This window comes from Gavialis gangeticus, unplaced genomic scaffold (genome assembly GCF_001723915.1).
Source record: "Gavialis gangeticus isolate Ggan-Ray unplaced genomic scaffold, GavGan_comp1, whole genome shotgun sequence".
Taxonomy (NCBI): domain Eukaryota; kingdom Metazoa; phylum Chordata; order Crocodylia; family Gavialidae; genus Gavialis; species Gavialis gangeticus.
In genome coordinates, this window is record NW_017729033.1 from 19,672,690 (window position 1) to 19,686,465 (window position 13,776).

The 13,776-nt window shown below is 41.1% G+C and overlaps 1 protein-coding gene across 3 annotated transcripts in view; it reads right to left on the reverse strand.

Moving 5' to 3' along the window:
- Positions 1-13,776, reverse strand: part of POLN (DNA polymerase nu) — a 315,827-nt gene that overhangs the window by 180,476 nt on the left and 121,575 nt on the right. For all 3 annotated transcript variants that reach the window (XM_019526104.1, XM_019526103.1, XM_019526102.1), the window contains 3 exons: positions 10,706-10,763; positions 8,655-8,732; positions 2,547-2,661 (listed from right to left, as the gene is read on the reverse strand). In XM_019526104.1, coding sequence (XP_019381649.1) covers positions 2,547-2,661; positions 8,655-8,732; positions 10,706-10,763 — 251 coding nt within the window. The remainder of the gene's footprint in view (positions 1-2,546; positions 2,662-8,654; positions 8,733-10,705; positions 10,764-13,776) is intronic.

Here is a 13,776-nt window from a genome sequence, read left to right on the forward strand (position 1 = left end):
CATTCTAATTAGAGAATCAGAGGAGACTCAAAACAAAAGTTTAGCTAAAGTGCCCCCACCACCATTTTGAAACACAGGATGCTGAATACATCCGACTGAGGCATTTAGTTAGAGCAGCTGTCTGAGAGCTGCTTTAATTAAAAATCCGCCCCTGCCTCCCCGCCTCCAAACCTGAACCATGGGTATAGACACCCTAGGTGCCCTATTTCTTTCCAGTACTTCAAAGAAAGTCAAGAAGTTAATGTCTGAAGAAATTCAGAAAGTGCAGAAACTAAGCATCTGGAACTGGGACCTGTGTACAATAATGATTAAATCGGCCCCTGACTGGTTCTCCAACCTTAGGCTGAAAATTCTGATGATTAGCTATTTCCGCTTACTCTCTTCAATCTTCTCTTCGTTCTCTTTATTTAATCCTTGCTCCACCTCCTGTTGGTGGCCTCCTTTTTTCTTATCTTTCTCCTTTAATAATACCCTTTTGTATCCCTTTTTCAGCTAATCCTGTCCTAGCAAAATCCCAGCCAAACAGTTGAAAAGAAAGAACAAATGCATGATCAACTAACCTACAAAAAAAAACCTGGAAGCTTACAGGGCATCATTCTCTTTTCCCTGTATATCTTCTCTCCCCAGTCCATTGCCTGTCTTTTCTATTTAGGTCATATCTCAAAAGCTTTACAACACAGCTGGACAATTATTTCAGCTGGAGGGCCACTTAATGAGTTCTGGTGACCTGTTGAGGGCCACATCCATCTCTCTCTCTCTCTCTCTCTCTCTCTCTCTCTGTGTTTCAGCCTCTCTGTCCCCCTCCTGCACTCTCTCCTTCCATAACCCAACCAGAGCTATAGTTCACCAGGAGCCCCAACACACGTCTGTGGATCCAGATGGGGACTTCCGCTGTGGCAGGTGGGTGGTGGTGTCAGCTGCAGGCACAGCCGGCAGGTTCCAGAGCCCCAACATGGAACCTGCTGGCTGTGTCCACAGCTGACACTGAAGCCTACTTAGTGCAGCAGAAGCTATGGCCTGGGTCCACAGCTGACTTTGTCAGCAGGTTCTGGGTCAGGGCCCTGAGCAGGAGCTTCCGCCATACATGGAGGGCATCAGTGTCATGTGTGGATCAGGTTCTGCATTAGGGCTCCTGAACCTGCTAACAGTGTCCGTGGTTGATGCCACCACCCGCCCACTATGGCAGAAGCCCCTGACTGGGTTCCACAGCTGATGCCACCACATCAAGAATTGATGTTGCTGGGTGGAAGTAGTCATAGCTGCCCACCCAGTGCAGCAAAAACAGCCCAGCACACCCACCTGGCAGCATAGTTTCATAGTTTCATAGTTTCTAGGGTCGGAAGGGACCTGAGCAGATCATCTAGTCCGACCCCCTGCCTTGGCAGGAAGAGCACTGGGGTCAAATGACCCCAATAAGGTGGTCATCCAACCTCCTCTTAAAAACCCCCAGGGTGGGAGCCTGCACCACCTCACATGGAAGCTGCAGCATGCGGCAGCCAAAGTCAGAGCCACCTGCTCCCCATGAGCCAGATCCAGTGAGTTAGTGGCAGCCTGCCTGCACGCTGGATTGAATCTGTTGGTGGGCCAGATCCAGCCCGTAAGCCATATTTTGCACATTCCTGATTTATAGATCACCTCTTACTATATGTTTGTTCAGTGTGTAGTACTATGGGTTTCCAATCTTGATTGGGGTGTCAAAGTACTACCATAATACAAGAAATAATAAACAGTATACTCAAACCCCACCAAAATTTCTAGTACAGCATCATTCTTTCTTCTTTGAGAACTGATCTACCAACCTCTAACCTCAGGAAACTGGCAAGCAGTAATAATCCTGTGAATGGGCAGAGAAGCATTTACTCAAAGGTTGAAACACTGTTCTTCCTCCAAGGTATCAGAGGGTCTATCAGGAGGCTGACAGTGCCAAAATAGATGGGCCCACAAAAATCCTGAGCTGTCTTCTCATTTACCTCTCTGCACATAATTTTGATTCCTTTGCCTATGCCAGATGTTCAAACAGGTTTTCAAAAGGCTTGTACTTATAAAGGGTGAAACTGAAGCTAATATTATCAAAGGGTATCCCAGAGTGAACACCATTTTTACAACACTTCATGAGGCTAATCAAGTCAGCAGGTAAACTGGTACTTTTAAATATTCATTTGTGAATAATTATGCAATATGATGTCAAAATTTGGACACTGCATTACTTGTAATGAATTATGACTACTTCAGCTACCAGGCTCATCTTGGTCAGCTGTACTGACATTACCACTGACACTATCACCATGGAAGGGAAGAAGGTGAATATACAACCCCCACCCCCCTCCGTTCTGGCCTGTGGACAAGGAACTCTAATAGTTCACCATTCTGAAATCCTTTTGGCAGGTCTGTTAGTGCCCAGTATTTTGAAAAAGTAACCAACTTAAAAATAAGTTTTATAGCTAAATACATTTTTCTAACATCTATATACAACAATAACGAAGTGCAAGATACTTCTATCATCTTGTTAGTTTAGGTAGTAGCTTACGGTATAAGTTTCTTCTTACCATTGAGAAGCCAATACAGTAAAAACATCACTGATTTCAGGTTCTTGGAATAGTTTCAGAAGTTCTGGATCACATGACAGGTGTGCAAGGATTCTTAGTTCAATTTGGGAAAAATCTAGCAAATAAAATTTATAGGTAATCACCCTGAAAGTAAGTAAATCATACCATAATGAATATGGACTGGAGACTAGTTAAAATCTCATACATATGCTACATCATCACATATCTCCATTACCCTTACAAGACGAATATATAACTTTGTAAGTATTATTGTTTATTTTGCCATTTTTAATTTTGTGGCCATTATGCTCTCTCTAGTGTACACATGAATCCAAATAATGCAGTCCAAAGATTTAAAACAAAGAGAACTTTATCATCAGGGAGGGAAAGACAGACGCAGAATAAGTGTGGGATAAAACAACACTTATAAGGTGAAACTTCTGCCCCTAGGATGACATGGATATTGGTCTAACATTAGTCTTTCTCTCTCTGTTGCTAGTGGCTGTGTTGTACAGCACCAGCACAGCACAACTGAATCCCTCAAGTAAGCCTGGGCTATCTACAGTTTCAGCCCAAGCTCTCTTGCACTGCTTGCAGCTAGAGAGGAATCACCAAACAGCTTTCAATTAATAAGCTCCATATATTTTTTTCCATCATCACCACCAGGTGTCAGTTAATGGAATCCTTACTCTATAGAGTCTCTCAGGTTTGTGTTTTGTTCTCTGTGTATAAGCTACATGGAATAAAAAAAAATACAGTAAAGAGTATGTAAGAAAGTGCAGTGAGCACCTTGATACTCCAGAACTAAAAATTTCAGCGCAGCCTTCTAATATTTTGATCTTACCAGGAAGGAGTATTTTTATAGTTGCTGTCACACCGATTTCCTGAACTTCCTAAATACTAATTCTCTTTCATTGAATAAAATGCAATAACTTTAATAAAATACATGAAAATGCTACACGTGTCTTTGTGCTAAATCCAAATTTCCATCAGAGTGCTGGTTGATATGAGCATAACTACCTGAAGAAGGAGGGCCCTCAGAATTGAAGAAGAGTAGATTGAAGTTAGCAACTGCTTTCAGGTAAGGTTCTTTGGGTAAATGTGATATCTTTTATTAGACCAACTAAATAGTTGGAAAAATTGTTCTTTGCAAGCTTTCAGATACAAACACCCTTCTTCAACCACTTTCAAGCACTCCAAGGTGAAACTTGTGGAATAGGCAGGGAAGACGACATCCGCAGGCATGAGGCTGAGAAGGCAGCAGCCTAGAGAGCAGGAAATGCAAGGCCCCAAGGACATGGGCTCTATAACCACTACATCAAGAAGGAAGAGAAGAGTGGTGGTAATTGGTGACTCCCTTCTGTGGGGGACAGGGGCACCAATTTGTTGTCCAGATTTGGGGGCCCAAGAGGACATCACAGAGAGATGGCCGACGCTCATGGATCCTTTCAATTACTACTCCTGTCTGCTCATCCTGTAGGCACCAATGATACTGCCAGGAATGACACTGAGCAGATCAGAGGTGACTATCAGGTTCTTGGCAGGAGGATGAAGGAGCTTGGAGCACAAGTGATGTTCTAATCAATTCTTCCCAAGGAAGGCAAGGGTCCAGGCTGAGACCATTAAATCCTGGAAGTGAACACGTGGATGAGACAGTGGTGTCAATGGGAAGGCTTCAGCTTCTTTGACAATGGGTGAATTTTCTTGGGTGGAATACTGCTCTCAAGAAAAAGGATCCATCTGATGAGAATGGGAAGATGCATCTTTGGCTAACTTAGGGCTTTAAACTAGGTTCCACAAGGGATAGTGATCAAAATTCTCCAACAATAGAGCACAGAGTCCATAGGGAAGGATTAAAAGAAGCAACTTAACTCTGGGAAAGGGCCAGAGAGCTGCAGGACTGCATGCAAAAGGAAGTGGAATAGGACAAAATGCAAAACATGTCCGATGCATGTATACAAATATGAAAAGTATAGAGAGTAAACAACATGAGCTAGAAGTTGCAACCTGTGAAATGAACTATGATCTGACTGGGATCACAGAGACCTGGTAAAACAGCTCTTATGACTGGAATGTCAACATTGAGGTTTGCACACTGTTTCAGAAGAACAGGGCTGGGAGCAAAGGTGATGGTGTTGCCTCGAATGTCAAAAACACATATGCTTGTTCCCTGGCTCAGGAACAAGACAGCAAAGCAAAATGCATTTGTGTGAAGATGAAAAGTGAAAGATGTGGCACCAATGTAATGATGAGGATTTACAGGCTACCAAATCAGGAAGAGCAGGTGGATGTGCCATGTTCAAGCAGGTGATAAATCTATCCAAAAGTTATGGGATGGTATTGATGGGAGACTTCATTTTCGTAGACACCTGCTGGAAGAACAGGGCAGCCAAAAAATTATCGAGGTGGTTCCTAAACTTGTGTGGAGGACAACTTCCTGTTCCAGAAGGTGCAGAATACAACTAGGGAATCATCTATTTTAGATCTTACCCTGACAAAAAGGGAAGAGCTTTTAGATGATGTAAAGGTGATGGGTAACTTGGGAGGAACCAATCATGAGATGATAGAATTCCAGATACTGACAGGCAAAGCATGAGGTCAGCAAAATTAGGATGCCAGATTTCATACGACTTGAGTTAATACGCATGGTGCCATGGGAAGACAGACTGAAGAATAAAGGCACCCAGGAAGACTGGGAACTTCTAAATGGCAAAATATTGGATGCCCAACAAGAAACTGTCCCAATATGATAGAAGCACAAGAAGAATGGCAAGAGAGCAATATGGTTGCATGAGAATCTTCTAAAATGCCTCAAATGCAAAAGGAAAACATACAAGCAATGGAATAATAGACAGGTCATCAAGGAAGCATACCAGGAAATAGCAAGAACTTCTCGGGACAAAATCAGGAAGGCAAAGATAAAGAACATGCTGTACTTGTTGAAGTAGGTTAAGGACAACAAGAAGAGGTTTTACTAGCATGTTGGACAGGAAAGAAGGACCAAGGAAGCTGTAGGTCCTCTGTTATCAAGTCAAGGGGAACTCCTAACCAAAGATACAAAAAAAAGGCAGAGCTACTCAACAGATACTTTGCTTCAGTTTTCACAAAAAAATTAAGTTGAAGCCAGACACCTAATAAGGATTATCTGGATAAGGAAAGGGGCAAGCTGAAAGAGAAGATAACAAGACAGACTGTCACTTTTGATAGGTCTGAATAAATTAAAGTCAGCAGGGCCGGATGAACTTCATCCCAGGGTACTGAAGTAACTGGCAGAGGAGCCTTGGCAATGATCTTTAAGAAGTTATGGGAGATGGGCCCATTACTAGAGGACTAGAAAAGGGCCAACGCAGTGCCCGTTTAAAAAAAAGACAAGGAGGAGGACCCAGGGAACTACAGACTTGTTAGCCCACCAAAGTACCTGGGAAGTTATTGGAACATACCCTAAGGAGGCCACTTGCAAGCATCTGGAGGCAGAAAAGTTGTTCATAAACAGCTAGTATGGATTAATCAAAAACAAGTGTCAAACAAATTTGATCTCCTTCTTTGATAAAATAACTACTTGGGTGGATGAAGAACATGTTGTGAATATAGTGCATCTGGACTTCAGCTAGGTTTTTGACAAGGTCCCACACAATCTCTTAATAAACAAATTGGAGAAACATGGGCTTGATGAAATTACAACACGGTTGATAGAAAACTGTCTCAGTACCCACAAGCAAAGGGTAACTATTAATGGGTCCATGTCAGAATAGCATGAGGCTTCAAGTAGAGTCCCACAAGGGTCTGTCATGGGCCTGGTACTATTCAATCTGTTTATTAACTATTTAGAGAAAGCTTCTTGAGCAAGTTTGCAGCTGATACAAAACTGGGAAGGACTGTGAACATATTGAAGAATGCAAATGCAATTAGAAGGATCTCAACAGATTGGAAAGCTGGGCTAGAGCTAATAGGTTGAAGTTCAATGTGTGTTACACCTTGGGAGGAATAATCAAAAAGACAAATATAAAATGGATAACATCTGGCTGGATGGCAGCTCTATGGAAAAGGACTTGAGAGTCTTGGTAGATCACAGACTCAATGTGAGACTGCAGTGTCATGCAGCCACACAAAAGATGAATGTGGTTCTGGGATGCATCAATAGAAGTATTAGGTGCAAGACACAGGAAGTGATAGCGCCTGTCTATTCAGCACTGGTTAGGCCTCATCTGGAGTACTGTGTGCAGATCTGACCTCCATTATTAAAAAGGATGTGAAGAACTTGGACAAGGTCCAGAGGCAGGCAGCAAAGATGGTAAAAGGCTTGGAAAACAAGTTATAGGAGAAAAGGCTGAAGGAGCTAGGCATGTTCAGCTTGCAGAAAAGACTCTTAAGAGAGGACATGATAGCAGTCTTCAAATACTTGATGAGCTACCATAAAGAGGGAAAGCAACTTTTCCCTCTTGCTGCAGAGAGAATGTGGACCAATGGCTTGAAGTTGTAGCAAAATAAGTTTAGATTGGAGATCCAGAAAAAATTCTTCACTGTGAGAATAGTGAAACAGTGGAATAGAAAGAAGCACTGGGTGTCAACTACAGCCAAGGTTGGGGACTTCAACTGAGGTGTACTGATTCGTCTGCAAAGCCAGAGGGTCTTGGCTAAAGGGTCCTGCCCCTCTCTTCAGGGTCAGACCAATCACCATATTTGGGGTCAGGAAGAAATATATTCTTTATATTTTCACTTACCCCATGGTCAGATGGGTACGGACTGGGTGTTTTTGCTTCCTCTCTAGCAGGGGGTGTGGCCCTCTACCCAGGATGTCTTGAACATATACTGACAACATTTCATAGAAACAGGATGTTGGCTGCTGTGGTTCCCCTGCTTTACTTGTAGCAGGTTAGGGTGTCAGGTCTATGTTGCGTCAGGGTTAAAGGCAGTCTCATTTAAACTATGGAGTGTATGGAATGGTTTGGATAAGGATGATGCTGCCTCAGGCAGGGGGTTGGACTAGATGACTTCTGGAGGTCCTTTCCAGCCCTATTTCTCTCTGATTCTATAATTATTAAAACTGTTTTTGTGACTCAGAAATGACGCTGTATGCAACAACTAGTAATTCTCAAACTCTTACGACTCAACCAAATAAAAATCAGTTACCAGAAACTAAAAGTTATTTTCCCATATTTTTTAATTCCTGGCCATTTCTGTACTAGTATATAAATAAAAAGCAGTTATTGTGTAAAAGAAAAAAAAGTGCATTTTCCAGTGTACAATTCTGTTCAAATTTGTTTTGTATACAAACCAAACTTTTGCACGAATGGTGAAAGTTTCAGAATATTATTACCAAACTTAAATTCACTAATGAGCACTGTTCCATGCAGTTAGCCACCTAATTAACTGTAAACATTTCTTATCCTCTTCACAGAAGAAACTGAAGAAATTAGAGGTCTGAGACAAATGAAAGTATAACAAACCCTGTAATGATGTTCATCTACATTTTCTTTAATGGAATTCCAAGCAAGCTGCCCCAAAAAATTCCTTAAGGTATCTGAGCAGTAGCTGGCTAATTATCCATGAAACTGCCTGCTATGCTTCATGGCTGGTGAACCACCAGTATGTCTATCCTGTAGTCTCCAGACTGCAACTCAGGCAGACACATAGGTGTACACAAGCAAGCACATGACAGAGCAGTATAGCTGTAGCAGTTTGAAGATTAGTGCAAGCTAAGTGTCCAAGTATCTGAACAGCTACTTGGGCAAGGCTGCAGCCTATGCCAAGCTCCATCTTGTCACAGTTACACTGTTATTGATACCTTTAACTCACAGCAGCTTATATATTCCTACACAAGCTATAGTCATGCATATAGATATACTCTTGGTGAAGAATCCCTGGGCTTCAAAATATCGGAGATCATTAAGGCTTTCCTCAAAGCAAGCCAGCTATGCCAGAATGTAGCAGTCTAACCGTTCCTGAAGATATATCTATACATAACATCAATAACTGGCCAGTGTCTAATCTAGGTTTTCATGGCAAATTTAGTAAAGATGCAGTGGCATTTAAGAGACAACCAGAAGCAGAGATCATAGGACTCTAGCTATTAATAATAAATAATAGCAATAATGAGGATTATCTTACCTGCTGCTAGAAATGTATATCCTTTGGCAGAAACAAACATGGCCCTTGGGGAAATAGTTACTATCTCACTGTCTTTTCCTAGAGAAAAAGATAGGAAAAACCATATACTGTATCACAGAAACAAAACAAGATGTAAAATATCCTTTGTTGTAAAATAGGTAAGATTGCTAAACATGCCATACTTGGACAGAACCATAAAAAAGTATATCAGAAACTGAACAACTCAGCCTTCTGTTCAACGGCTCACATGTTATCACCACCACAACTACCGTAGACAACAAATCATATTCACCAACCTTCACTTTAGCCAATAGAGATGTCAATCCTTCCTCACCTCTTCTACCAAACCAGTTCTTCCAAAAACACTAGAGTACCTCACCGAACATCCATGGGTAGTAATGTTACTTTATGTCACTCAGTAAAGAGGCATATGTAGAAGGGAATGCTAAGGTAAAGTGATTTTTTAAATTACATTTTATTTTTGTGTTAAACACAGAAGTAAATTTTGAGAACATGCAGCTGCTTTGAACATCCAAATACTAGTGCCTGAAGTCCAAAAGGTAAAGGAAGTGTGACAAATAACTATGAAATAATGAAGTGCTACTGAATGTATAATTGGAATCCTAATTTTGGTACAAAAAAGGTTGCTTGAAGCGTAGCATATTTTCTTTCCTACTCATTGTTACTAACTGGTTGGAAAGGAGGAAAATACAACATCTGGAGAAGTTTGCAAAAGAGAACTTGAAAATATGGTTTTGAAAAGGGCCCATGATTCATGAATCATTTGGCCAGCTTGATGTTAAACTTGCCTAGTTATAAAGCAATAAACTTCCAAAATAGTTTGAACTGGAGTAAACTGCTCCCGGGCACAGTATCTACACATGCTCCTGGGACAGCATCAATTTGAGCCAGGGCAGAGCAGGCTCCCGGAGGCTTACTGGGCAAACCGGGCACAATTTATGTCCACAGTCAAGATCTATGCATGCGTTTCAGTGCAGCAAATTACTCTGCCATAAGATAGTACTGTCCCACACAATACTATGTGACACCAGAGTTAATTAGTTTACTGCAACTTAATACCAGCTCACGTGTAGATGGTGACACTTTACTGTGGAGCTAATTAATCTACTCTGCAGTAAGGCATGCATGTAGATACATGCATCACGTAGCACATGATCCACCTACGTCCACTTTTTTTTACATTATGAAATAGTTAAGAACAAGACAGAATAAAAGCAAATTGCCCTGAGAGTTCTTTCTTCTGCCAAATAGAAACTTATATTAAGATTTTTGTTATTTGAAAATCTGTTCTCTCTTTATATTTTCACTTAGTGTATAGTTCAATAGAAGGAAGTAAGTGATTTTCTCCCTCTCAGGAAAGGTGGCCCCATTATGCAAAGGTCCACTCCATTTAAGAGCAACAGAACAGCAGGAGCCCAACAACGTGGTCCTAAGCAGCTACTTGTAGGGTCCAGCCCTCTGCCTATCACTTGGGCCATGCTTTTGTAGGACATGCTAGAATTGTGTGTGCTATCTTTGCTTGAACCTAGCTCCCTTATCAAATAAAACACCTGTCTGACTACTATCCAAAGGAAAAGTGTGTCTTTGGCTGCTAGTCTGACCTGCATGATCTAGCAAAGACATCCCCTTGAGAAGTTTTCTGAAATGAAGACACAAAGAATACTTCCTAAGTTTTCTTATTACAGTAAGGCAGGGTAACTTCATTTGGTTACAGCTATGCAAGTTTGCAATTGGGGAAAAAGACCACAAGTTAGGGACAAGAAAACACCTTAGTGGTACAGAACATCAACTTCATGAGCTTGCTTACATAGATCAATAAAGAGGCAACAACCTCCTTGGAAGGAGCAGCCAGAAGAAAGCAGATTAGTTTAAAAGACAACATTATAAACAATGCAGTGAGAATCTACTCTTTCAGAATCTCTGAGATATGGTTCTGTTTTAAAATAAAAACATTTCATTTAGTAAAATGTTTTGATAAATATGTCTTAGCATTTTATGAAGCTACATAAATAAAAACATAGCTGATGTACCTTTTATGTTTTGCTTCTTCATAATTTGAATGGCATGCTTGGAGATGCCTTGAATATTCTGTAAATTAAGAGTAAATATTTATAGCAACTAAAAATGCTTTTTTAAAGTTTAATTTAGGAAAACAAAAATATATTTGTTATAAACCATTAGCATGTGTGTGTCACATATTCACTGATACTAGCAATATCACCTGTTAATCTGAGCATAGAGTGCTGCTACTATCCTGTGACTGCACAAGCCACGTGCAGTTCCTTGCCCTTCTTTACCATAAACTCTCCAATCAAATCAGACTGGATTGCTGATTAAGTCATGTTATTTGTAAAGATGGGACTCAAGTGAAAACCTTAGAAGTCTCAAGAAATTGTAAAACAGTTGTCTGAAGTTTGGGGAGTATGACCGAATGATATAGGGGAAAAAAAGATTCTCCTTGAACATAATTTGTGGATGCATCATATAATATAATCAGTAAGCAATTTTATGTTTTAACCTGCCTTATTTAAAATATAATTTTCAGAAGCAGTAACACCAAACAAGCTGATTTCAATTAGACAGTGTGTGCAATTCATATTCCTTTGGCTGGGATGATTTAGTTGGGGCTGGTCCTGCTCTGAGAGGGGGTTGAACTAGATGCGACCTCCTGAGGTCCCTTCCAACACTCATTTTCTAAGAGTCTATGATTCCTACACTAAGCTAGAGGCATAGATTCTTCTGCAGCTTCCATTAGTTTGTCCCAGATTCTACAGCTGCATTTTTTAATGTATAAAAAAAAAATATATTAAGGGTTGTTTAATAGGTTTATGAAATCCACCAAGATAAGAAGTTGAGAAGTATCTGGTCTTATCAGTGGAGAACACAATGTAAACCTAGGTATAACCAGCAGCTAATAGACTACCTTTTATTTCCGGAGATACAGGCTCATAGGAATGATTGCATCCAGTAACATATCTGTCAGCAAAGTGCAAAACGTGCCACCCATGATAACTTCTTGCTATTTTGTGTCATTGCACACTATCATCTAGACAGAAAGCATACACTAACTTGTAATTTGTAACATCTAGCATGTGGTAACATGTGTCAGCTTCAGTTGTTATAATTTCAGATAACTTATCTGAAAGTAGTGAGAAGAACATACCAAAATTACATAATGTTTGTGGATTTGAGAATACCAGGAATGTGCATTTTTAAAATGAGAAATGTCACTATGTAGTTTAAAATTCACAACCACGCAAACTAAAGAGTAAATTAAATTAAAATTATAATAACGGAAACAGACAAAAAGGAAAACTAATCCTGGTCTTCCTCAATATCACTGCTAACATGATGATTTCAGAGGTTCGTGTACTGCAAAAAAGTGGCTATAGCCTCCCTGGGATGACTCTGAAGAGCCCCTAAATTTACATATTCAGTACCATACTGCAAGCATGTTATGTTATTCTAGGTGCGTCAACAAGTGCACTTTAACGCGCATTTGCTTATTTTAATGTGCATTAAAACATCACTACAAAAACCATAGGCATCTTTACACATGCTCCAGGGGTAAGGAAAGGCTTTTAATTAGAGCTGCTCTGAGAGCAATTTTAATTAAAGCGCCCGCAGTGTCTTGTGTATGCAGTACCCTGTACTTCAAAATGGCAATGGGGGTTCTTTAACTAAAGGTCATTTGACACCCCCACCACTAATTTGAAGCATGGGGACACCAAATACACAAGACACTGAGGCTGCTGGAGTGTGCTAATTAGCACGCTCCAGCAGACTCGATTAATTCACTGTAATTATCACGTCACAGCAGCATCCCCGCATGTCAACAGGGACCCCATGCTATTTAGCTAATGCATATTTCCATAGGCTAACGCACATTACGCATCACTTAAAAACCATGCTCTTTAGTTAATGTGCATTTTCCTAGTACCTCAGGACATTTTTAGTCTATTTAATGTGCATTAAAGTGTCACTAAAAAAATCATAGGTATCTATAAAAATGCTCTGAGGGTGAGGGGGGTAGCACTTTAAATTAGAGCGGCTCTAAGAGCCACTTTAATTAAAATGCTGCAGTGTCTTGTGTATCAGCATCTCCATGCTTCAAAATCATGGTGGAGGTGCTTGAACTAAAACTCTTTAAACAAGCTTCAGTTCAAGTGCCCCCTACCACCATTTTGAAGAATGGGGACACTGATAACCAAGACACAGGAGACTGTTGGAGCATGGCGATTGTTTAATCAAGTCTGCTCTGACGCACTGTAATTACAGAGCATTGAAGCAGTCTCCACACTCATATACAGGAACCCTCATAATGGGGGTAATCAAGTTAACGCACATCAACTAAAGCACATTAATGCACATGTAGATGCGTCCTCCGAGATGCAATTATTATGCCCTAATGTGGGATAAGGGTAGCTACAAAAGCAGGGCTTGAACTCACATGTCTGGGCTGTAGTAGCAAGATGCCTCTGCTACTACAGCCTATACAACTTGTAAATCTGTGTAAAATTGCACTACAGTAAGAAATGACATGTAGTTATCACCCAATCATACTGGTTTAATACTTTCACAGTCATGTATGACTGGTGCCTCCCATGACTGGGGTGTGGGGGGCATGGCAGTGAGCGGCAAGTGGGGACCACTCGCAGCCGCTGCCTGCGTTGTCAGTGGCAGTTGGTGGGGACCGCCCACAGCCGCTGGTGGCTGCATTGGCAGTGAGGGAGGGGGCGGCAACTGCCACAGAAGCCAGTGGCAGCAAATCTCAGGGGGGGCATGTGTCCCCCCATGCCCTCCCTACGCATCACCTATGTTCACAGGAGGCATTCATAAACTGCTTTGCTGGAAGTTAGTGAGAAGTCAAGTATCCCAGCCTCTCTTGTAGTCCTGCTTTCCCAACAATTTATTTGGCAGAAATCAGAAATTTCTTTGTGGCAGGCAGGGGGCAGGAAATAGAGGTGAAGCAGGGAACAATAGCAAGCTGGAAACTGGCAAACTCCAACTGCCTTCTGTCTGAGGCCAACCAGTTCACCATGGATAGATCCACTGCTGGATCTACTATCCAGAAGTATACACAACCATCACAAAAATCTTT